Raw genomic sequence first — 26978 nt, forward strand, 5'->3', positions numbered from 1 at the left:
TCCACTGGCAAAATAAGCAAACATCTGAGTTTGCCAGTGGAAGCTGCAGTTGCCATTCCAAAAAATAGGGTCCATGTAATACAAGGACACAGGGGCTCTTTGCTCTCACAGAGTGGCTCTCTCTGGCTAACCGCTCTTGCACACGACTGAGATCGGGCCGTGAAAAACGGTCTGTGTGTCAGCCGGATTTCTCGGCCTGACCACGGTACAGGTGAACGGGACACCTGGCATCAGACATTTGGTTCTAGGAGTCTCTGCCTCCCCATGGAACTACTGTTCCGTACTGTGTAACTTCGTTCTGTATGCACCGTACTGTATAACTTTGTTCTGTATGCAACAGCAGTTCCGTGGGGAGGCAAAGACTCCTAGCATCATAAATGTCTATGATGCCAGGAGTCCCGTTCACCTGTACCGTGGTCGGCTGGGAAATCCGGCCGACACACTGACCATTTTTCACAGCCCGATCTTGGTCGTGTGTAAGAGCTCTACTAGAGGAGGGTTCTGAGCGTTGAAACTCCCTCTGACATTCATATGCCCTATTAAAGGAGGTTAGCAGTTCCTTATTTCATGTTCCCTTCTTTCTGCGGTACTCCTGTCTTTATCAATACTCATGTACACATCTAGATGACGTTTTGTTCTTTCTATTTTTGAACTACTTCCTTCCTGCTCAAAATTATCCTCCATATGCTTAAAATAAAGCTCATCTCTTTATACGTCTAGAACTTTTTGAAAGATGACATTTCTCCAAACACATCCAGAACATCCTTCTAAAGCTTTGGTCGTCTGAGAGAGCCCAAAAAGCAGACGAGCCTCTGAGCATTAGCCATGATCACAACATATGCCAAATGATTTATGTCATCCACAAATGCCTTTTTCAGAGTTCATTAAGAAAGTACAAAGTCTTAATAAGATCCAGATTTCGGAAACAAAGCCAGACGCCAAGCTGTACCAACCTCACACATTGCCAGTAATATCTATTTATATGGATGTCTGTCTACATCTTGCTCGCCATTTGAATGGAGAGATGTCCTCTTGATCATAAGTAAAATTGGACTTCGACTAGACTGCCGATTTGGCCTACACTGTGAAGGATTCTTTGTGCTATACACAAACTGCTTTTGTTCTGCTTGATAAGCCATGAGCAATAAATAAAAAGCACATCCTGGCACACCGTGTCTTAGTTAGAACCCTTCTGATATTCGTTCCTACTGCGCTGCTGTATCACAGTACTCTTCAAAGTTCATAAAGAAAAGTTTCTGTGCAACGAGATTCGGCTAATGTAGACAATTTTATTTATTGAAATACTTAAGCACATAAAAATAACTGTTTTGTCTCTTCTCCATTCGCTGTGCATAGAGGCTCTCTGGCTTTGAGGCTGAAGGTAAAATTACAGTATAGGACTTCTCTCGAGCTGCCCAAGTCTTTCTCATTAGACCCTTAAGCCAGAATCACACTGTTTAGCAAAAAAAAAACGGAGCCAAAAACTGAGTGGACAGAAAAAAAGGAGACGCATCAGTCTTTTCGATATACCCTGCCTTCCTTTTGGATCCACTTCTGGGTTTGACTCAAAAACCTGAGCCAAAAACGCCATCGAAACTGTGATCCTGGCCTTAAGCGGTTTAAACGATCAATGGGAAAAAAAAAATACCCCCTTCTTTAAAATCGGCTAATAACCTTTTATTTCCATGTCAATTAACAGACTACAGTTGGCCTATACAACTTCTAGCCTTGTGCCTTAGGTTCTTTCTTCAGTTCTGTATTTGACTTTTTCTTCAACTTGTTTTTGTACATGTGCTTTTTTACGCTATTATTCTATAGTTCTGCATTATATAATATCACTAGTTAAGGGATGATCATAATATAGGTACACCTTTAACAGGAAACTTGCAGGGACAAGTTTTATGTGGTCCTTCACATTAAAATCAAAGTGTTTGCTCAAAGTGGAGCAGTGTAGCGCAGCACTTTCCCATGCAGACCAGCAGCACCACTAGAGAGAAGGGGCTTCTACCCATCGCTTCACTCCATCATATACTTCAGCAGGAAATAGTCTCATGGGGTCACATAATTTCACACACCTCTCTATGTGACCACCCCTAGGACGTGTGTAGGATCTGGTGTCGTTGGATATATTTGGGCACGGTGCGGCTGACGTGTCTCCGTATTTCAGTGTCAGTGAGAAGTGCAGTCTGGACTAATTTAGTTTAGACCTCATGCGGAGCGGTTAGGAGTGTGAGGCCTTGTGTTGCTGTTATATGGCATTGTGTTGTAATTACAGGCACATTTTAACAATTACTTGCTAGAATTCTCTTGTGATTCATGAACATTGTTTACATGTTTCTTTCATTTGGATTATTCCCTCTTCTTCCATTCCTTGCATCAATTGCAGGACGGCAGGGTTATGAAAATGATGTGTACATTATACATGACGTCTGTACACGAAATACTTTTTATGCTATTTCTCTGAGATAATGGAAAAATTCAAATTATTTAACAATATGGGCAGAAGGTTTGGCATCTCTCATTGGCTTTTTTTCTCAATATGAGTTGAGGGGGAATAAATGGAATACAAAATAAGGGCAAAAAACACTTGTAATGAAATGGCGTATCCATAAGTGACTTTGGTATGTTGCCGTACATTTTTTTTTTTTTGTTCTAAGTGAACCCCATGGTGCACTGTGAGCAAAATGTGTACATTATAACACCTTCCTGTACTAATTTGGGCAAAAAATGTATCAAGTTCAGTTAGTGAAACACAAGAACATGTTCACACGTTTGGAATTTTGAAGCAGATTTTGATCTGCCTGCATGCCGTTTGCTGCGTTTTTCGCTCGCGCCAGTTTTGCGCCGCGGGCAAAACCGCTGCGAAATACGCTTTCTCTGCCTCCCATTGATGTCAATGGGAGGTCAGAGACGTAAACGGCCGAAGATAGGGCATGTCGCTTCTCTTTTCTGCGAGATGTTTTTTTCCGCTCACGGGGAAAAATACTGAAATGAATGGGAGGCATTTTCAGACCTTTTTTGGCACGTTTTCTGACGCAGTTTCCGCGTCAAAGTTGTCGAAACTGTGTGAACTGACCCGAAATTCCTTCAGAAATTTTGAACTGCCTGCGCATTTTATTTATTTTCATTTTTTTTTGTGGTTTTGTGTCCAAATAATACACACCAATTCATAATTACATGAGTCCAGGAAGCTGAGATCTGTGCTGCTGCTTGGCAAGGTCCCCACACTGGACGGGAAAGCTTCTATATCTGTGCCTATTCTTGAAGAACTGACACAGATTGAACACGGTGGTCAATGGGGAATTTCTTTCCATGATTTAACAAAATATTGGGTCTTCAGAACCAAATCAAATATAGCCCTGAAAGGGGTTATACAGAATTAGGCCTCATTTACACGAACGTATTATACGCGCGTGCGACGCACGCATGTCGTACGCACCTATATTAGTCAATGGGGCAGTTTAGACGATGCGTGAATTGCGCTCAGCGCGTGTGCGCAGAAAAAAACTCACGACATGTTCTATAATCGTGCGTTTTTCGCGCACTCACGCACCCATTGAAGTCAATGGGTGCGTGAAAACCACGCATGCCGCACGGAAGCACTTCCGTGCGAACTGCGTGATTCGCGCAAGAGCTGTCAAACTCCTGAATGTAAACAGAAAAGCACCACGTGCTTTTCTGTTTACAAACATCCAAACGGAGTGTCAAATTCGAGATGAGCGCACCGAACTTCACCGGGTTCGGCCAAACTCGTTTTGACCGAAACCGGTAAAAAATGTTCGGGTACGCGACGTCAGGAGACAGTCACTGTCCACGGTGCTGAAAGCGTTAAACTGGTTCAGCACCATGGACAGTGACTTCCGCTCCGAAAATCCATGAACCTGTAAAAAAAAAAAGACGTTCTGACTTACCGATAACTCCGGTCCGACCTCCCGGGATGACAGTTCAGTCAAAGTGACAGCTGCAGCCAATCACAGGCCAAGCACAGGCTGCAGCCAATCACAGGCTGCAGCGGTCTCATGGACTGCGGCGTCATCCTGGGAGGTGGGGCCGGATGACAAGAGAGGGACGCGTCACCAAGGCAACGGCCGAGAGCCCGGACTGGGGGAAGCAGGAAGTTCTTGGTAAGTATGAAAGTCTTTTTTTATTCACAGGTTGGTGTATATTGTGTTCGGCATTCACTGTCGAGGGTGCTGAAAGAGTTACTGCCGATCAGTTAGCTCTTTCAGCACCTTGGACAGTGACGGGCGTCGACTAGCCTCATCTCTATGATGGCGGCTGCGCGAAAATCACGCAGCCGCGCATCATACACGGATGACACACGGAGCTGTCAATTGCCTTTTGCGCACGCAAAACGCAGCGTTTTTTTGCGCGCGCAAAACGCACACGCTCGTGTAAATGAGGCCTTAGAAATACATAGCTGCTGCTTCCAGAAACAGCACCACACCTGTCCTTAGGTTCTGTCTGGTATTGCAGCTCCTATCCATACAAGTGAATCTTGCTGAGCTGCAAAACCACACACAATCTGTGGATAGGCACAGAACTGCTTTTGGACAAATGTTTTTTCTAATCCTGTACAACCCCTTTAGGCTGGATTCACACTGTTTTGCTATGTTTTTGTGCGGGTTTTTTTAGTGTGTATAGATGTTACATTAAAGTCTATAGCAAAATATCAAGTTCACTACACAAAACTGCGTTTTGGTTTGTGATCTGGGAAAATGTTGTGGTCAGTAGTTTGTTTTGTTTCCTCCAAATGCAGCATGTTCTGGGTATGGCGTTTTTTTTTTTTCTTTTTTATGGTGTTTTCCCATAGGCTTCTTTATAGGACGTTAAAAACCCTACAAAAAAATGCATGTACAAAATTGACACTAGATGAAAAATGCAACTAAAAATGCCTTAAAAACGCAAGTGGCATTTTAATAACTCTAGTATTTTCATGCCGTTTAGGTTTCCTGAAAAATTCTGAGGCCTCGAAGGGGTTATCCAGGTTATTAAAATTGATGGTCTGGCCTTCAGAAATTTTCATGTCAATTTTTTTTTCTGCACCAAAATTGTTTCTAAAAAAAAAAAAAGTTAATTCTATGGAAAAGCCTATGGGGGAAACGCCTTACCCAGAGCATGCTGCCTTTTTTTTTTTTTTTTTTTTTTTAGTCCATTTTCTGATCATTGGCGTTTTTTTTTTTCACAAACGTCACAAATCGAACCACAGTTGTGTAGTGCATTATATATTACCATAGACATTCATCTGCCACTAAAAAAAATGCATCAAACACTCCATTTAATGCCACGAACGATGCAGATCGTGCCGCTCAGACCCCCCCCTTGTAGGTAGTGCCGCACAGCCACCCCCCGTAGGTAGTGTCGCACAGCCACCCCCCGTAGGTAGTGTCGCACAGCCCCCCTCCCGTAGGTAGTGTCGCGCAGTCCCCCTCCCGTAGGTAGTGTCGCGCAGCCCCCCTCCCGTAGGTAGTGTCGCACAGCCCCCCTCCCGTAGGTAGTGTCGCACAGCCCCCCTCCCGTAGGTAGTGTCGCACAGCCCCCCTCCCGTAGGTAGTGTCGCGCAGCCCCCTCCCGTAGGTAGTGTCGCGCAGCCCCCCTCCCGTAGGTAGTGTCGCGCAGCCCCCCTCCCCCGTAGGTAGTGTCGCACAGCCCCCCTCCCCCCGTAGGTAGTGTCGCACAGCCCCCCTCCCCCGTAGGTAGTGTCGCACAGCACCCCCCCACCCCCGTAGGTAGTGTCGCACAGCCCCCCCCGTAGGTAGTGTCGCACAGCCCCCCCCCCCGGTAAGTAGTGTCGCACAGCCCCCCCCCCCCGGTAAGTAGTGTCGCACAGCCCCCCGTGGGTCGGGCCGCGCAGAAGCCCCCTCCGGTGCAAGCGACGCCACTGCATCTGCCCACCACCCGTGCAGTGCACGGGCTTTAAACGTTAGTGAGTGGTTTCCGCTTCCTGAACCCCTGGGATTACACAATGTATATTTGGCCAGAACTACAGGAAGAATGTGTGGTGTACTTTTTTTTTTTTTTCATATGCATTTTAAAAGGCCCCTCCTGGTATTGATGGCATCTCCAGTCTGCCCATCAGCTCAAGTATCAGCTGTAGACTAGGTAGAGCTTCTCGCAAATGCCATGGTGTTTGCAATCCTTTGTGGATATTCTCTCATTTACAAGCGATCTGCGCGGCTAGGGCCTTCACTTATTATTTACTGTTACACCTAATGTTAAGATGTATGTTCACAATCATGTGTGATGAACCAGAGAGAGAAATATTTGCCGAACGTTATAATATCAGTTTGGAGGGAAGAGCGTGGAGTAAGTAAGTGATTTCTTTAGCTGGTGGATAATGTATGTGTATTTTTGGAAATGTTTTATACATTTGTTTAAGGAGCTGATTGTAACATGTATAATTCCTAAACAGAACGTGTTGGATTTTTGGCTGATGAGAAAAGCAGATGATGTGGTCAATGAAAGTAGCACGATCGGTTTTAATTTTGTATATCCAATAACTACTTTTCACCTTGTCTTGTATATATGATCTAATCCTTCCTCAAGCTTTCTTTACATCCATATTTCTGATCTTGTCAAGGCTTAATATATTCCATCCTCCTGTTTTCTGTGTAATGTGTATATTTTATGCCTGACATGGGGTTTGTGGTTGCAGCTTTGTACCCAGTAAGACTTATTTTAGCAGTGATGCTTTGGGTTATGTTTCCGGTGTGCATATGAAAGTTGTCAAAATTGTCCTATATTACTATAAAAGTAATTCTTGAGATTTAAAAAAAAATAAAAATTTTAAAAATTTGTGGCTGTGTGAAATGGGGAGAGACTAAATAATCTAACTCCTTTTCCAGTACCAGCCAGTATAAATGTAAGGTCTCATGTGTAACTATTGGTTATACAGAGCAAGAAGTCTATGGGGCCCTACTGTATCTCCTGTGTGTCTTAATTTCATAGAGAGGTCGGATTCCATATGAATGTAAAATTCTATCAGATCCTATATTGTGGAGAGTCTCCCTATAACCTCAATAAGACGGTGCCATAGAATGCCTAGAACTCCCATATTAAGGAGCCAAAGTGACTCTGTGTGCCTCTCTACGGGGCCCCGTGTGCGTACGGTCTGGGTTTTTTTTAGCAATGATTTCTATTTCCCATTTTTTATTTCATGTATGTTTTATGCTGTGTCTCTGCCATGGACATCTTGGTCCTGATGATAATCGTGCTGTTTTGTAGGTTTGGTATCCACCCAGTGGCAGGACGTATGCCTGGCCAATTGAATGTACTTCTAGCTGAAGCTGGTGTGCCCTATGATATTGTACTGGAGATGGATGAGATCAATGAAGACTTTCGTGGTAAGAAGGCTGAGCCCATACACTTTGATTGCCCCTAGCCAGTTATGACGTACGACATGATCACTGCTGTGGATTGGATATATTCCCTTTTTTTTTCTTTCTAGAAACTGATCTGGTCCTTGTGATTGGTGCCAATGACACAGTTAACTCTGCAGCTCAAGAGGACCCCAACTCTATCATCGCTGGTATGCCCGTCCTGGAAGTGTGGAAATCTAAGCAGGTATGGACCATAGTCACAAACTAGTTTCGTGTTCGCTTTATCGTGAGAAATTAGTATCTTAAGGACTTTAGTCTTTCTGGCCATGTGCAAGTCCTTTTGCCCTTGTAGTTTTGATTTATTTATGTGAGCCTATCAGCTATGTGTTATAAGTTATGATGCTCGTTTCCTCCCTAGGGTTTCATTTAAAGAGGCTCTGTCACCAGATTTTGCAACCCCTATCTGCTATTGCAGCAGATCGGCGCTGCAATGTAGATGAGTAACGTTTTTATTTTTAAAAAACGAGCATTTTTGGCCAAGTTATGACCATTTTTGTATTTATGCAAATGAGGCTTTCTAAAGTCCAGCTGGGCGTGTATTGTGTTCGTTACATCGGGGCGTTTTTACTTCTTTTACTAGCTGGGCGTTCTGACGAGAAGTATCATCCACTTCTCTTCAGAACGCCCAGCTTCTGGCAGTGCACAGACACAGCGTGTTCTCGAGAGATCACGCTGTGACGTCACTCACTTCCTGCCCCAGGTCCTGCATCGTGTCGGACGAGCAAGGACACATCGGCACCAGAGGCTACAGTTGATTCTGCAGCAGCATTGGCGTTTGCAGGTAAGTCGATGTAGCTACTTACCTGCAAACACTGATGCTGCTGCAGAATCAACTGTTGCCTCTGGTGCCGATGTGGCCGACACGATGCAGGACCTGGGGCAGGAAGTGAGTGACGTCACAGCGTGATCTCTCGAGAACACGCTGTGTGTCTGCACTGCCAGAAGCTGGGCGTTCTGAAGAGAAGTGGATGATACTTCTCGTCAGAACACCCAGCTAGTAAAAGAAGTAAAAACGCCCCGATGTACACACAATACACGCCCAGTTGGACTTTTACTGTAAACACGCCCAGTTGTACTTTTGCAAGCCTCATTTGCATAAATACAAAAATGGTCATAACTTGTCCAAAAATGCTCGTTGTTTTAAAATAAAAACGTTACTGTAATCTCCATTGCAGCGCCGATCTGCTGCAATAGCAGATAGGGTTTGCAAAATCTGGTGACAGAGCCTCTTTAAATGTGACACGAGTTGTGCGGCCAAAGGTCGCTGGTAATGAAAGTCAATCGGGTGACCTGTGGGTTGCCACAACCTGACAGTCGCAAGAAACCGCTGGGTTGTTTCCGTCTGTCTGGTCGATGCAACCTGTGAGTCACAAAGCATCCACAATGACTTTAATTTCCTGCGATGCACGCAGAGTAACACAGCGTTCTTTGTTTGTGAGACCTGTGTCGCGGGCAAAGTCTACATCTAGCCTTAGTCTGGATGACACATAATTTCACAACTACATGGCTATCCGTGTGTGGCTACAGTCCAAATTCAAGTTGGGCCATACAAAGGTGCACTCTAATTTGATCCAAAAATTCCATAGGGAGGATAAAAAAATATTTTTTTATACTGTAACATAATTGTTCTGTAGAAATATAGTGAAACCAAGCAATGTTTCACCATTTAAAATGTCTACTTGCCCACCTGCTGCCTTGATGGCAAAGGAAATTTGAAGTTGGATTTGGCATTCTTCAAGTTAATGGGGTTGTACGTTTTGGACAGTCCCTTCTTTGTTAGAAGGAACCTCTGACAATAAGTTGATGAACTAATGTTCTGCTGTTGGGACCCCCAGCGATCAGGTTTGGCTGTGGGGAAACAGACCGCAAGCGTTCACTTCCCCTGCAGCCCCACCGCAAAAGAAATGTAGCGTTACACAGTTTCCTTAGAACTCCATGGGCTTTCTGTGTTATTCATTGACCGCATGCCAGATCCAACAAAGGGAACAGTGGAGAGCAGCTACAGAAAGCACTCTGGTTAATCGATGAGGGTCCTAAATGGGTGACACCCTCCCTCTCTTGACCTAAAAATGATCAAGTAAAAAAAAAAACATTTTCAAATGGTTTTCTGACCTCCGACAAATCCTTTTAACTTTTGCGTCTTTTTTTTTTTTTTTTTTTCCGTTGTCTAGGTCATTGTCATGAAGAGGTCACTGGGTGTTGGTTATGCTGCTGTTGACAATCCCATCTTCTACAAGCCCAATACTGCCATGTTGTTGGGTGATGCCAAGAAGACCTGTGATGCTCTGCAGTCCAAAGTGCGAGAGTCGTTGCAGAAATAGGAGCTCCTCATGATCTTTCGTTGTTTTTATCAAAAGCTCTACCGGCCAGTGTTATCTGATTTGAGAACCACCTATTTTTTCTTTTTGTAATAGAACTTGGTAGCTATAGGCTGAGACCGGTAATTTTATGGCTAAAACAGAAAATTGGATTTGGTATTTTTAGTCCTTTATACCAGTTTTTGCATGAGCCAAGGGAAAGAAACCTTTCACTATTGTACATGAAAGCAATCAATGTTTTATAGATTTCTAATTGTAGCATACGACCTTTCTTAACAATAATGCATTGTACTTTGATAATGTGAAGATTGGAGCCCAATCACAAGGATTTCTTCATTTTGGTTAACTGTATTGGTCCCTTTAAATAAAATCTTAAGTGGCACAAGATGATGATGTTGAATGTGGTCGGATGTTAGAGACATCGATGTGAATTAATACAATATTACTTAAACTATTTTACTGGTAACTAAATCAAAAAGTAGGTTGTCTTGTATTTTAAAATTTCAGTCTCTACGTGTCTATATTGTTTGCAATCCTAAATTATACTATTAGATTATGAAAGGTGCTTCATTAGTACTACAAGTTTTACAAAGGTCTCATAGAACCCTGATGTATTCATTTTAGCCCCCTGCACAAACATACTTGCCAAACTGACATTATCCGCCATTGGTAACATTGGATTATGAGTGAGGTTGAATAGCTGAATATTTATTTGTGTTCCAATATTCACTAGGATTAATAAAATGTACATATGCCCTTCACAGGTTCCCGACCATGATGATATTACTCATCTGTTCACATGACTACCATGTAGGTAATTTTGTACAGCCTACCAGGCAGATTGTGGGTTACATCACAGAGTAAATTCTGCAGCAGTGTTCATACGGTGGTATGTGAACCTTACTATAGCTATATTTAAAGAGACTGGCTGGGGTTATTAAAGCGGGTTTACTAGATACTACGGCACTGCTGTCCTTAGGTTGTGTCTTGTATCGCAGTTAACGCATCATTTTGTAATTAGGTCTGAGTTGAAATACCAAAAACTACCTCTGAACAAGAGTGGGTCGGTATCTGGAAAGAAGGCAAATCCTGTTTTTCTAACCCTCGACATCCCCGGTAAAGCAAATCCAACCCGACCTTTTGGGAACCCTTCTCTAGCTATCCTGCACATGTAAAGACCCGGCTGTAGGTAGTAGGAGCATTGTTATATTTCTGTGCCTTTACACAGAAGCCGATCTCCACTACTGTACCTGCATACACATAGTTTTGTCCTGCATACCTTTGTTTGAGTCTGTTGGGCCTTATTTAGATGACCATGTGTCGGCCGTATTTCCCGAACAGACCACAGTTCAGGGAGCTGGGCGTCGTAGTTCTCTATAATGCTAGAAGTCCCTGCCTCTCCGTGGGAACACTGCCCCATACTGTAATCCTGTTTTTAGTACAGGACACAGTCTACACAGACTTGTTCTAGACCCATTTCATTAAACATCAGAAAGCATGAGAAGATTGCACAAGAATTCTTGGAAATTTTGACAAAAAAACTAGCCAGACAAAGGTGTGAAGGTTCAGGAGCCAGAAAAATATTGTAATGAATGTTTTTGTGAATTGAGATAAAGGCCTAGACAATCATATGACCAGTTATTTAGGGCTACATGACATGTCTGCAGCCAATTGGAGCAGTAGAATATTCACCTTCCTAGAATTTTTTTTTATAGTCAAATATAATATTACAACTTCACAAATTTAATGTCACATCAAAACTGCGCATGATCCGCTCATCAAGTAAGCACTAATGGTAGGATATTGAAAGTTACTGGTTTGTTGCGTTCTTTAGAAAGGAAGGGCTGGAGTGGAGGATTCTACAGTTCACATATTAAGAATCATTATTGATTTAATTTTTATTACTTTCATAGAAGTCTGAACTTTAAAAAAAAAACTTGACATGTCTGTGATGTCAGAAGTTTTGATTTGTGGGGGTCTGAGCACTGAGACCCCCACTGATTGCTAAAGCAAAGTGGCAGAAGCGTTTGGGTAAGTGATGTGCTGCTTTGTTTCTGATCGGCTTTCCTCGTAGTGGTGTGTGGGCTCAATAGAAAGTCTATGAATTCGTACACCGCTCGCTCGGCTTTCCAAGGATAGCCAATCCGAAACTAAGCAGCGCAGCTCTCACCCAGGCACCTCTGCTGCTTTGTTTTAGTGATCGATGGGAGTCTCTGTGCTTGGACCCCACCATTCAAAACTTCGGACATATCACTATGACATGTCCAAAAGTGTTTTTTAAAAGTTTTTAGTTGCCCTGTAATGGCTGGTTTCATGCAAGGGAATGAGTGCAGGCGTATGTAATGATTAGCAAATGGTTGAGGGAAGACCACATTATAGGGACGAGATTGTTCCATAATGGTAAAATATTATTTCAAATAGCAAATGACAGCAGTCGTGTATTGTGCGTCACTTTTAGCATTAGACTCTTCGGTTTTGGTTATTTTGCTGCATTTAGATGTAATCGAACAAACCCTGATCTGAAAGTATGGTTTTGATAAAGATCCACATGAACAAAATCATGTGAAGAAGCACCGATGGAGTAGGCTTTCACTGATAACACTACCTCAATGACTGCCTTAGTAATAGGAGTCGGGTGCAGTACAGTCGCAGGCAAATGTTTCCAGTTTCTGGCAAGCCTGGAAACCCCACTGTGTAGTTGTCCACTCCAGGAAACAGTTTACAGGAGTTTTCATCAGGACGTCTATACGCCGTTGTAGAAGCTTTTGGAAAGCACTTTATATATGACTGTTATTTTACAATTCTAATGCATATTTCTAGAAACTCAGGTGGTTTTTCTTACAGGGAGCATGGAATAAAGCATTTTCTCTATAATAATGGTGAAACATTACTAATGTGGCAAGTATTCTTCTGCACATAGTATAGGCAGAAATGTTGAAGATTAAAAAAGCCTTCAGTCAAGCGCATTTAATAAAGGCAAACCAGGATACCCAATTTGGCATGGATTTTGGAGGGTAGTAGCACCATATTTTCTAAAGAAATTACAAAATGTTCTCTCTGAAATGAGAAGTTGATGAGACAACAGGTTGTGTGCTTACAGGCTTCAGCTCTGCACACCTGAAAGTAGTGACCTCATTGCAAGACCGAGCACGATACAGCTGGCGCCTAGTTTCTAGTGACTTGACTAATCGCTGCTTCCACAACATATTTTTTTCATAGTCATTAAATTATATTTTATAGTTTGTTTCAGAGCTCACACTGGTTTTGGTATTCAGAGTTTTAAGTGAATTCAGGTTTAACGTGCCAGATCAGAATGAATAACTGACGTGATGGTGACCCCTAAACGCCTGTTTTGTTTTTTTTGTACCAGCAATAAAAATTATAATTTAACATCTGTTTAATAAATGTATCCTCATTATGAGATTCAATAAAGAAGCAAAATTAATTTGCTGCTGCTTTAATTTTCATAGCTTTCTATGTATGAAGAGTGGAAGAGCGTTTGTTCTTGAATGATGACAAATCAAAAACGCCTGTGGATTACAGATTTTTACATTCTGATATGATGCTCCTTGTATCAGCCAAAAAAGGTTTAATGTGTAACCCACGTTTCTTCTGTGCTGGTTTGGCTGGCCATTGGATGGGCTTTAATTGATGCTGTATGAGCTATTTAACCATTTAGTATTTGTGCCCACTGTCTTATAAAATGGAATGTGGACAGTTAACGATTAGGAGAATTTAGTGAGAATTTATTGGACAAGAGATCAAAGCAAAGCGTTTGGAGACCATGGCCCATGTTCCTAACTTCTGTGCAATTTTTGGAGGTGTTTTCAAAGAATGCTATATAAAGCTGTGAAGGTAAAAAATGAATCTAATTTTAATGCAGAGCGTCCTAAAGTATAGGTGCAGCACGAGAGAAGTATTGGATTGAAGAGTTGTAATTGAGCGGCGATAGCAATTAGTTAATGACTGATCATAAACCTTTGGGGTAGGGGAGATTAAGATGAGATGATGGGAATACAGCATGATCAATGATCCAAGTGTAATTCAGAAGGTGCTTCCGTGTATCATGATAAACTGAATGTATTCAGACTAAGCTGGATGTTCAGGAAGAAAAGTACTTCTGGAATGGCTACGCTTGGGCGATAAATGAGGAACATAAAATAATCATTGTTGATTAAACTCCACTTCTTTCCATGCAAAAATATATATTTTTAAAATGTTGTAAATGCTGATAAAGTCTTGAGTAGCTTTACATCTGAATTTCGTCACACTCTATACCACCCGATACCTGTAGTGTCCATGGCCGCGTTCCGTCGGGTTTACTCACTACCCGACGCCCGCTACCATGGATCAGTGAGCACTGGCTCGCATCTACTTCCTAGGAGACTCCAGCGCACACTTACGCTCCGGTCCGCTTAGTCCCGTAGGGTGTGCACGCATGCTCGTGCCCGGTCTGAAAGGGCCAGGGATTTCTCATCGGCTGCTTGCTCCAACCACAGTCCTCAACGCACACATTTCCTCCTGCTACACTTCCTGTCCGTACCAGTGCCGATCCTCTGTGCTTCTTGCCGCTACCACCTCGTAATGACAGAGACACGAGGAACTGCAGGGGATTTCTGAATCCGTGCCAGATCCACTTCAGACTACATGCCAGGGCCTTCTTTTCTGATGACGTCAGGATCGCCTTCATCATCTCTCTCCTTACTGGCAAAGCCCTGGCATGGGCTAATCCTCTGTGGGAACATCAGAGACCCGTGACTTGCAGTGCTTCTTATGGACTTTCCGCTTGATTTTTGAGGAACCTGGGAGAGTTTCTTTGGCTGCTGCATCCCTGCTGACCCTAAAACCAGGGAGACAAATATATGGGCGAGTATGCCATCCAGTTGCGTACCCTGGCTGCTGAATTAACTTGGAACGACGAGGCTTTGGTGGCCATATTCTGGCAGGGACTGCCTTCTGGGATTAAAGACGAGCTCACGATTTGCCATCTACCCTGGACGATCTCATCCTACTTGCCACCTGGGTTGACATGAGGATACGGGATTATTCCCAAGAGGTTCTCCGGGAGAGCGAACTTCCTAGGCTGGATTCTACTTTCCAGCCTTACTATCCTCAGTCGTCTCACCAGAGGATCCTATGCAGATGATCTGAGTCAAATTGTCTACCCAGGATCTCAACGCAGACGCACTTCTGGACTTTCTGTATTGCGGCCTCGGTGGCCATATTGTGTGTTTTTGTGTCCCCAGGGTCCAGAGAGAACCCAGTGCCTAGGCTTGGTTGGAGAGACCACCCTAGGTGGAATAGTACCATATAAAGCATTCTGTTCCAGGTTGACTATTCCTGTGACCATAGTATCCGGCGAGAGGACACATCGGGTTTCTGCTTATCTAGACTCCGAGTCTGCAGGCAAACATCATCCAAAAGCAGCTAGTGGATCATCTCCAGTTGCCCACAGTTCCCCTGGAGACACCTTTGGCTGTTGCCTCGGTGAATGGACTTCCTCTGCCTGATCCGATTGTATTTAATACCAAGCCATTGAAGCTCCAAGTTGGAGCCCTTCATTCTGAACTAATTTTATTTCTTGTTTTTCCCAAGGCCATCAATACTATTATGCTGGGCCTGCCTTGGCTTCGACTGCATGCCCCAGTCCTGGACTGGAATTCTTGAGAGGTTCTCTAATGTGACTCCAAGTGCCTCAGTCGTTGTCTGTTACAGATCCATCCCGTCCAGCCTCCTCTGCCTCAGTCATTGGCGGGACAACCCCCCCCCCCCATTTCGCTCAGTTTGCATAGGTCTTCAGCAAGACGGAGGCTGATACGCTGCCTCCACATCGGACTTATGACTGCCCCATTGAACTAGTTCCTAATGCCTCTCTCCCCCGAAGATGGGTATATCCTCTCTCCTTGCCAGAGTCTCTATCCATGTCGGCCTATATCAAGGAGAATTTGGAGAGGGGTTTCATACGAAAGTCTTCCTCCCTGGCTGGGGCTGGGTTCTTTTTCGTTAAAAAGAAAGACGGATCACTTCGACCCTGCATAGACTACCGTGGTCTCAACCAAATCATGGTCAAGAACAAATACCCATTGCCACTTATATCCGAACTATTTGACCGTATACGAGGAGCCAATTTTTTTTTCGAAACTAGACTATTAATAATTATATATAATATATATAATTTGTTCCGAATCCGTTAAGGGGACGTGTGGAAGACGGCTCAACATTTCGAGACAGGCACTACAATTACCTGGTGATGCTATTCGGACTGTGTAACGCTCCCGCTGTCTTCCAGGAATTCGTCAATGATCTCTTTCGATCTCCTCTATGTCTGTGTTGTAGTTTATCTCGATGATATTTCAATTTTCTCCCTAGATCCGACGACTTATCGGAGGCATGTCCGTCAAGTTCTACTGCCATTAAGGGAGAATCGTTTATATGCCAAGCTGGAGAAGTGCGTCTTTGAAAATAATTATCTGCCCTTCCTGGGCTATATCATCTCGGATCATGGTCTCAAGATAGATCCTGAGAAAGTAAGAGCTGTCCTGGAATGGCCAAGTTCTCAAGGCCTGAGGTCCATACAGCGCTTCCTGGGATTTGCCAATTTCTACTGGCAGTTTATCCCAAACTTCTCTTCACTGACAGCTCCCATCTCTTCCCTTAAAGAAGGGTGTGAACACCAAGGTGTGGACTCGAGGCAGAATCCGCATTTATTAGCCTCAAGAAAGCCTCCATCATCCTGACGTATCTCATCAGTTTTCATTGGATGTGGACGCTTCTTCTGTTGGTGAAGGTGCACTTCTGTTCCAGAGGAGCTCCAAGGGAAAGGCAGTTGTATGTGACTATTACTCTAGACTTTTTTTTTCTACTGCAGAGCGCAATTACTCTATTGGGGATCGGGAGCTACTGGCTATCAAATTGGCTCTAGAGGAATGGAGACCTCTTCTAGAGTGCACAGCCTACCCCATCCTGATCTACACTGACCACAAGAACCTCACTTATCTTCAGTCCGCTCAACGACTAAATCCCCATCAAGCCAGGTGGTCACTGTTCTTCACCCATTTCCAATTTGTGCTCCACTACCCTCCCGCTAACAAGAATGTGAGGGCCGATGCCCTGTCCAGGTCATTTGAGACGGATGACACGGTGGAGTCCCTTCAAAGTATCATAGACCCGTCCTGCATTGTCACTGCCAATCCTTTGCAGGTTAGAGACATCCCTCCAGGGAGGACTTTTGTTCGATTGGCAGACAGGAGAAGAATTCTCTGCTGGGGACACCGCTATAAACTGGCTGGGCACGCTGGTGTTCGTAAGACCCGAGACCTGATTGCTCGTCACTTTTGGTGGCCCACTCTACCCAAAGATGTTGTGGACTTTGTCTCTTCCTGCACGGTGTGTGTTTCTAACAAGGTTACTCACTCCAAGCCTCCTGGCATGCTTCAACCTCTGCCTGTACCCTATGCCCCCTGGCAGCACATTGCGATGGACTTTGTCACAGACCTTCCCCCCTCAGCAGGATGCAACACTGTCTGGGTGGTGGTGGACCGGTTCTCGAAGATGGCCCATTTTATTTTGCTGACCGGCCTACCTTCTGTTCCCCGACTGGTGTCTCTTCATTCAGCATATCTTCCGCTTGCATGGCCTTCCCCTTCACATTGTGTCCGATCGGGGGGTTCAATTTACCTCAAAATTTTGGAGAGCCCTCTGTAGACTCCTGGAGCTGAGGTTGGACTTTCCCTCAGCCTATCACCCCCAGTCCAATGGGCAAGTGGAGAGGATCAACCAGATCATGGACAATTATCGCCGTCACTTCATCTCCTTGCAGCATGATAACTGGGTACAGCTGCTTCCATGGGCCGAGTTCTCGTATAACAACCACACAAGTGAGTTCACCACTTCTGCACCTTTTTACATTGTGTACAGTCAACATCCTAGAGTCCCTCTTCCTGTGTCGACTACATCTCAGGTACACGCTGCTGACTCTGCATTTGGGGATTTTCTGCAAATCTGGCAACAGACCCGGTCCTCTATTTTGCTGGCAGTCGATCGCATGAAGCGAAGAGCGGATACAAAAAGAAGAGAGCCGACTCAGTATCTGCCAGGTACCAAAGTCTGGCTGTCCTCACGGAACATCCATTTAAAGGTGCCTTCATACAAGTTTGCTCCCAGGTTCCTCGGTCCTTTTGAGTTTTTGCAACAGATAAACCCTGTCTCCTATAAGCTGCGGCTGCCTCCTACCCTCAGAATCCCCAACTCCTTTCCTGAACAGCTACAGTAAGACTTCCAGTTCTACAGTCCCAGCGGTTCTTCTGATGTATTTGAGGTGAGGGATATCCTGGACTACAAAAGGGTAGGAGGAAGGACTTTCTATTTGGTGGACTGGAGAGCGTTTGGTCCTGAGGAGAGGTCCTGGGAGCTGGAAGAGAACCTTGGTGCCCCTGCTCTCATTAAGAAATTCCTCTCGCTCTGGTACAAAGAAGGGGGGGGCGTAAGAGGGGGGATACTGTAGCGTCCATGGCCGCAGGCCATCGGGTTTACTAATCTCCCGACGCCCGCAGCCGTGGATCAGTGAGCGCTTTCTCGCATCTCCTTCCTAGGAGATACCAGCGCCTACTTCCTCTCCGCTGTGTCCCGTAGGGTTTGTGCGTGCATGCTCATGCCTGGTCTTAAAGGGCCAGCGTGGGCACATGTGAACAATTTCATCATCATCAACTCACTATGTTCTACCTGTATGAATAACTTTGGCTCTTAATGACAATCTTGAACTATGTTTGTTAAAAAAGGGAACGTAGTCCCATTGAAATTTATATTTGGGGTCAAAATGACATACAAATATCTGGATTACAAATTCAAGTTATATATGTGAAATTATTATTTCATTGCTCAGCCGTATAAATATTTTGTGAATATTTAGATCTCAAACTTGTCTACCTGGAAAACCACAAGATCTCAAAATGGATGTCAGAAGAAAAGCATGTAAATCGTTATGTATCTAGTGATCCTGCAATTGTTTGGAAATCCCAGAACGGTTGTTATTATTCACCCCCCCCCCACTCCTTTTTACATTCACAGAAGGTGCATTACTCAGCAGGTGGCGATATTAGAAACATGGGAAAATATTTCTCATATGAAAACAGACATGATCTGCAGACCATCCTGAAGTTAAGTTGCTGCAGTTTGTCTTTATAGGACACTTCTAAAAACCTTTATATCTAACCAGAACACCATTATAAAACCTGATAGCCTATTGTTTACATTGGTAAGATCGAAGTCTAGTGAAAGCAGCCTACAGTCTTATAGACAAACGAAACCAGTTTGGAAATTTTGCATGATAGTACTGAAACACGAGTGCACCCCTCATACAAAATAATTTTAATCTCTGATCCACATGGTTTGCAGACTATAAATAAAGAATTTCTAGAGAAGTACACTGAATGGCCAGAAGTATGGGGAGGTCTCTCATTTTTGAGTTCAGGTGTTTCAGACAAAGCCATTGCAAACCGGTACATAAAGTACACAGCTGTGCAATCTCCATAGACAATCATTGGTAGGTCCTACTGAAGTCCTTTAACGTTGGAATTTTATAAGATGCCACCTTTACCACAAGTCAGTTGGTGAAATTTCTCATATGTCCTGGTCAACTTTAAATACTATTATTGTGAATTGGAAGCATCTAGAATTAATAATAACTCAGATCGGGGCTGCCGAGTACTGAAGCACGTGGGGTGTAAAAATCTCCTAACCTCTGTTACATCACTCACTACAGAGTTTCACGCTGTCCCTGAAAGTGACATCAGCATAAGAACTGTGAGCCTGGAGCTTCATGAAATTGGTTTCCATTGTTGAGCAGCTGCACACAAGCCTAAGATCACTCTGCGCAATTGCAAGCACCGACTAGGTTGGTGTAAAGCATAACGCCACTGGATTTTAGAGCAGTGGAAACATGTTCTTTGGATGCCAGGTGAACATTACTTACCAGTATGCATGGTATTTGATGGAGGAGGGATAATGGGCTAGAGCTGTTTCAGGGTTTGGGCTCGGACCATTATTTCCAATGAAGGGTAATGATAATTTTACAGAATACAAAGACATTTTGGAAAATTGTATGCTTCCTACTTTGTGGCAGCAGTTGTGGAAAGGCCCTTTCCTATTCCTGCGTGACTGTGCCCCAGTACACAAAGTGAGGTCCATAAGGACATGGTCTGATGAGTTTGGTGTAGAAGAACTTGAGCGACTGTAAAGAGCCCCGACCTCTACCCCATCCAACACCTTTGGGATTCATTGGAACGCTGATTGCAAAACAGAGTTTCTCGTCCAAGATCAGTGCCTGATCTCCCAAATGTTATTTTGGCTAAATGGGCACAAATTTCCAAAGACACATTCTAAAATCTCCTAGAAGAGTGGAGTTCGTTAAAGCTGCAAAAGGGAGCCCAACTCCATATAAGCTCCCATGGCATTGGAATAGGGTGTCCAACAAGCTTGTATAGGTGTGATGCTCAGGTTTCCACATACTTTTAGCCACATAGTATATGTCCAATGATGCCTCGCCCAGGCATCACATACAGATGTGTCCACCTTTAACTTTTCTAGAATTGCATGAGGTTTTACAATTTGTCCTGATACCAATTCAATAAAATCTCGCACCATCCAAAAAAAAAACGTATGGTAAACATATACAGGTTTTTAGCATGGGAGTCTATGGCCAACGGATGAGAGGTCGGAGCTAGTGAGAGTGAAATGTGCATTGAGGTGTCTTTTCCTCCTTATACGCCATGTCCAGGGGTAAGTTACTTGGACCTTTTGATCCACACTCAGAATTATATTGTTTGGGGTTTGGAGATCTTGGTCACTTATCAAAGCGTCTTCATAATGGAAGTATGCATATTCATTAATATTTTTATTTTAAATGTCTGACCAACTACTATCAGAATATTATTGTATTTGTTGCCTAGGTTTCAATAAATAATATTGGCTTGTACTGGGACTGGATAATTATGCATACGATTTGACATTTAGTGGATCAGATATGTGTTTGTTCATTGTTAATTTCATTATTGCTCTAAACCAGGGGTACTGAACTACTTTTAGTAAATGTCCGCTTACCAGAGTCTGTCATCAGGTGAAGGTTTGTGCTGAACACTAGTAGTAAAGATGTTGTCTTGTAAACTTTGTTGAACTATTTACATCCAGATATATTGTTTATTAGTGGAAAAACTGGCATCTTTTCTCTTTCACCAACCCATTGAAATTAGGAACAAAGGGGGTGACTGCCATTCAAACAGACTGATGGAAATGCTCATCTGTGATCCAAATGCAATATCTGTTCTATAACAGATTCATATTGGAGAATGCAGATTCACAAGTACAGTTAGGTCCAGAATTATTTGGACAGTGACACAAGTTTTGGCATTTAGAGTTATATAATCAATATGGGCTTAAAGTGCAGACTCTCCGTTTTAATTTGAGGGAATCACATCCTAATTTGAATCTGTGCGAATTTAAAATAAATAAATAAAAAAATAAAAAATATATATACAGTGAAGGAAATAAGTATTTGATCCCTTGCTGATTTTGTAAGTTTGCCCACTGTCAAAGTCATGAACAGTCTAGAATTTTTAGGCTAGGTTAATTTTACCAGTGAGAGATAGATTATATATATATATATATATATAAAAACACATAGTCAAAATTATATATATTTATTTGCATTGTGCACAGAGAAATAAGTATTTGATCCCCAACCAACCATTAAGAGTTCAGCCTCCTCCAGCCCAGTTACACGCTCCAAATCAACTTGGTGCCTGCATTAAAGACAGCTGTCTTAAATGGTCACCTGTATAAAAGACTCCTGTCCACAGACTCAATTAATCAGTCTGACTCTAACCTCTACAACATGGGCAAGACCAAAGGGCTTTCTAAGGATGTCAGGGACAAGATCATAGACCTGCACAAGGCTGGAATGGGCTACAAAACCATAAGTAAGACGCTGGGTGAGAAGGAGACAACTGTTGGTGCAATAGTAAGAAAATGGAAGACATACAAAATGACTGTCAATCGACATCGATCTGGGGCTCCATGCAAAATTTCACCTCGTGGGGTATCCTTGATCCTGAGGAACGTGAGAGCTCAGCCGAAAACTACACGTGGGGAACTTGTTAATGATCTCAAGGCAGCTGGGACCCCAGTCACCAAGAAAACCATTGGTAACACATTACGCCGTAATGGATTAAAATCCTGCAGTACCCGCAAGGTCCCCCTGCTCAAGAAGGCACATGTACAGGCCCGTCTGAAGTTTGCAAATGAACATCTGGATGATTCTGAGAGTGATTGGGAGAAGGTGCTGTGGTCAGATGAGACTAAAATTGAGCTCTTTGGCATTAACTCAACTCGCCGTGTTTGGAGGAAGAGAAATGCTGCCTATGACCCAAAGAACACCGTCCCCACTGTCAAGCACGGAGGTGGAAACATTATGTTTTGGGGGTGTTTCTCTGCTAAGGGCACAGGACTACTTCACCGCATCAATGGGAGAATGTATGGAGCCATGTACCGTCAAATCCTGAGTGACAACCTCCTTCCCTCCACCAGGACATTAAAAATGGCTCGTGGCTGGGTCTTCCAGCACGACAATGACCCGAAACATACAGCCAAGGCAACAAAGGAGTGGCTCAAAAAGAAGCACATTAAGGTCATGGAGTGGCCTAGCCAGTCTCCAGACCTTAATCCCATCGAAAACTTAGGGAGATGAAGATCCGAGTTGCCAAGCGACAGCCTCCAAATCTTAATGATTTACAGATGATCTGCAAAGAGGAGTGGGCCAAAATTCCATCTATCATGTGTGCAAACATCATCATCAACTACAAAAAACGTCTGGCTGCTGTGCTTGCCAACAAGGGTTTTGCCACCAAGTATTAAGTCTTGTTTGCCAAAGGGATAAAATACTTATTTCTCTGTGCAAAATGCAAATAAATATATATAATTTTGACAATGTGATTTTCTGTTTTTTTTTTTCTATAATCTATCTCTCACTGGTAAAATTAACCTAGCCTAAAAATTCTAGACTGTTCATGTCTTTGACAGTGGGCAAACTTACAAAATCAGCAAGGAATCAAATACTTATTTCCTTCACTGTATATATGTGTATATATATGTATATATATATATGTGTATATATATATATATATATATATATATGTGTGTGTGTGTATATATATATATATATATATATATATATATATGTGTATATGCATATATATATGAAATACATATATTACGGGAAGTCAATATGCGCTACTCAATCTGGAGGTGGAAATAAATTGAGTTAATTTAAGGAGGCATTAGGTCTGATGAAGGCGCCAGTCCGGCGTTGAAACGCGTTACCTTGATAAATACTCCTTAAATACTTAACTCAATTTCTTTCCACCTCCGGATGGAGTAGCGCTTCTTGACTTCCTCTAATATATGTATTTCATATATATATATATATTATTTTTTATTTTTTCCGCACTGATCCATTGCCACGCGGTGGAACTTTTTTGGTCTCATTGGCTAGGAAGCAGCAGCAACTTCATCCATTGTATGCCTTTCAATAGTGGCTGGACACTGCACAACTTTCCCAGGTGAGGATAATTCTTACACCTGCATTTCTGTTCAGTATTGTTTTGGTGTCCTGCACCATTAGGGTATGTTCACACGAGGTCATTATGTCCGTAATTGACGGACGTATTTCGGCCGCAAGTACCGGACCGAACACAGTGCAGGGAGCCGGGCTCCTAGCATCATACTTATGTACGACGCTAGGAGTCCCTGCCTCGCTGCCGGACAACTGTCTCGTACTGAAAACATGATTACAGTACGGGACAGTTGTCTGGCAGCGAGGCAGGGACTCCTAGCATCGTACATAACTATGATGCTAGGAGCCCAAATCCCTGCACTGTGTTCGGTCCGGTACTTGCGGCCGAAATACGTCCGTCAATTACGGACGTAATGACCTAGTGTGAACATACCCTTAGGCACTTCCTTTGATTTATTTCAGATATAATTTGAGGAAGGGTTTAGGAATTACAGCTCTTTAATATGTAGCTGCCTCATCTCAAAAGCTATTTAAAGGGCTTCATGGGCTATTCCCACGTTAATCCATCATCAATTAATCAGGTAAAAGGTCTGGAGTTGTTTCCAGGTGTGGCATCTGCATTTGGAAGCTGTTGCTGTGAACCCACAACATGAGGTCAAAGGAGCTCTCAATGAAAGTGAAACAGACCATCGTTAGGCTGAAAAAAAAATGAAGAAATCCATCAGAGAGATAGCACAAATGTTAGGAGTGGCCAAATCAACAGTTTGGTACATTCTTAAAAAAAAAAAGCGCACTGGTGATCTCGTGAACTCCAAAAGGCCTGGACGTCCACGGAAGACAACAGTGGTGGATGATCGCAGAATCCTTTCCTGGTGAAGAAAAACCCCTTCACAACATCTACCCAAGTGAAGAACACTCTCCTGGAAGTAGGTGTATCAGTAGCTACGTCTACCATAAAGAGAAGACTTCATGAGAGCAAATACAGAGGGTTCACCACAAGGTGCAAACCATTAATCAGCCTCAAAAATAGAAAGGCCAGACAACATGTAAGGAAGCCAGCCCAGTTCTGGAACAGCATGAAACTGAGATCAACCTGTACCAGAATGATGGGAGGAAGAAAGTATGGAGAAGGCTTGGAACGGCTCATGATCCAAAGCACACCACATCCTCTGTAAAACATGGTGGAGGCAGTGTGATGGCATGGTCATGCATGGCCGCCAAAAGCACTGGGTCACTAGTGTTTATTGATTATGTGAATGAAGACAGAAGCAGCCGGGTGAACTCTGAAGTGTTTAGGGATATACTTTCTGCTCAGATTCAACCAAAGGCAGCAAGGTTGATTGGACGTCGCTTCACATTACAGATAGACAATGACCCAAAACATACTGCGAAAGCAACCCAGGAGTTTATTAAGGCAAATAAGTGCATTATTCTGCAATGGCCAAGTCAATCACCAGATCTCAACCCGATCGAGCTGCATTTCACTTGCTTAACCCCTTAATGACCAAGCCAGATTTGTCAAATCTGCTATGTCTGACTATCAGAGAATAACTCTGTGAAAGTTTTGAATATCCAAGTAATTCTGACATTGTTTTTTCGTCACATGTTGTACTTTATTTTAGTGGTAAAAGTAGACTGATACAATTTGCGGAAATTAATAAAAAAATAGAAAAATTGAAGAAATTTTGTTAAAATTACCATTTTTCCCTATTTTCAACTGCAATATGTCACATATGTACACACATACTGTACAATTTTTTTTAAATTAAATATATATTTCCATCTCTTTACTCTATTTTGGCAGCACTTTTGAAAAAATAAAATAAATTTTCAGCAATTTAGAGGACTTACAAATTGAATAATAATTTTATAAATTTTGAAGTACATTTTGTTTTCCTGCACCAAGCCAGGTTTTCAGAGGCTCATAGGTCTCAGAGTGATGGAAACCCCAACAAATGACTCCATTCAGAAAACTAGACCCCTTAAGGTATTTATCTAGGGGTATAGTAAGTATTTTGACCCCACAATCTTTTGCTAAATTTAATGCATAACAGGTGAAAAAAATAATAATTTCACTTTTTTCATAAAAGCATTAGTTTGAAGACCGATTTCTTTGTAAAGCTAACATGAAAATGAAGAAACACACCCCAAAATCTATCACCCTCTTTCTCCTGTTTTCAAAAATACCCACATTGTGGCCCTAATGCGTTGTTTGGACACACGGCAGGGCCCCAAAGGAAGGGAGCACCCGGAGGCATTCAGGACTCATATTTTGCTTGAAAATGTTTTAGGCCCCATTGTACATTTGGAGAAGCTTTGAGCTGCGAGAATGATAGAAACTCCCCATAAACGACCCCATTTCGAAAACTAGACCCCTTAAGGTATTTATCTAGGGGTATAGTTAGCATTTTGACCACACAGGTTTTTCGCTAAATATATTGGAATTAGTCTGTAAAAATTAAAATGTACTTTTTTTCTGAAACAACATAGAAATCTTTAATATTTACAAGGAATAACGAAGAAAATGCACCCCAACATTTGTAAAGCAATGTCTCCCGTTTACGACAATACCCCATATGTGGTAATAAACTGCTGTTTGGACCCACAGCAGGGCTCAGAAGGGAAGGAGCGCCATTTGGATTTCTGATTTTGCTGGAATGGTTTTTGGTGCCATGTTGCATTTGCAATGCACTGGACGGACCAAAACAGTGGAAACCCACCAAAAGTGACCCCATTTTGGAAAAACCTTCAAGGAATTTTTCTAGGGGTATAGTGAGCATTTAGACCCCACGGGTCTTTTGCAGAGTTTATTAGAATTAGGGCGCAAAAAATAATATCAACATTTTTTCCACTCAAATTTAGAATTTTCTCATTTTCACAAGGGATAAAGGAGGAAAAAAACAACCATTTTTTATAAAGCAATTTCTCCCGAGTACGGAAATACCCCACATGTGGTCATACGTTTTTTCATTAGAAATGAATTAACCCTTTCAGGACTAATCCATTTTTTGCTTTCTTATTTTAGATTTTCACTCCCCGCTGTAATGACCGGGGGGTAGGGAAACGGACAAGTGAGCCCTAATCTACCCGCCACTCTGTCCCTGCCTACTTGCAACGACCCGCCCTAGGCGACGGGGTACAACTGGGCGGCGGTCCCTGCACTCCGTAAGTGCACGACAAACACGACAAACACGACAAACATACAAGGGAATACAAGCAAGGGAAAGGGGCAGTTGCCCACGGCAACACCGTGAGCAACCAGAGTGGTGAACGAGCCGAGTCAAGCCAGGAGTGTGCGAGGTACCAAACGAAGAGCAGAAGAGTAGTCAGTAAGCCAGGGTCAGTATGGAGCAGGAACAAAATCGAAGGAGCTGTAGCTGGGCCAGGAAACCACACGAAAAAGAATAACAAGCAAGGAGGAACAGGAAATGCAGGTATAAATAGACAGAGGGCGGGAGCTAGCTGAGTCTGGCCAGGCTGCGATAGGCTCTCCCACTCCTAAGCCTGCCAGCCTGAGTGGTGGAAGCTGGAGTCAGTCTCAGGGATGTAGATTCAGGTGCTGACTGATTAATTAAGGGAGTTAACCCCGAAGCTGTGCCTGGCAGATCCTTTACAGTACCCCCCCTTTTATGAGGGGCAACCGGACCCTTTCTAAGTGGACCTGGCTTACTGGGGAAACGCAGGTGGAACCTCCTGACCAATACCCCAGCGTGAACA

The 26978-nt window shown here is 43.2% G+C and overlaps 1 protein-coding gene across 2 annotated transcripts in view; it reads left to right on the forward strand.

The window, feature by feature from the left end:
* The window catches only part of NNT (nicotinamide nucleotide transhydrogenase), a 122757-nt gene extending 109615 nt beyond the window's left edge, over window positions 1-13142 (forward strand). For both annotated transcript variants that reach the window (XM_075839676.1, XM_075839686.1), the window contains exons 20-22: window positions 7225-7343; window positions 7448-7563; window positions 9551-13142. In XM_075839676.1, coding sequence (XP_075695791.1) covers window positions 7225-7343; window positions 7448-7563; window positions 9551-9700 — 385 coding nt within the window. In that variant the 3' untranslated portion in view covers window positions 9701-13142. The remainder of the gene's footprint in view (window positions 1-7224; window positions 7344-7447; window positions 7564-9550) is intronic.
* Window positions 13143-26978: the final 13836 nt, after the last annotated feature.

This window comes from Rhinoderma darwinii, chromosome 1, assembly GCF_050947455.1.
Source record: "Rhinoderma darwinii isolate aRhiDar2 chromosome 1, aRhiDar2.hap1, whole genome shotgun sequence".
Lineage (NCBI taxonomy): Eukaryota > Metazoa > Chordata > Amphibia > Anura > Rhinodermatidae > Rhinoderma > Rhinoderma darwinii.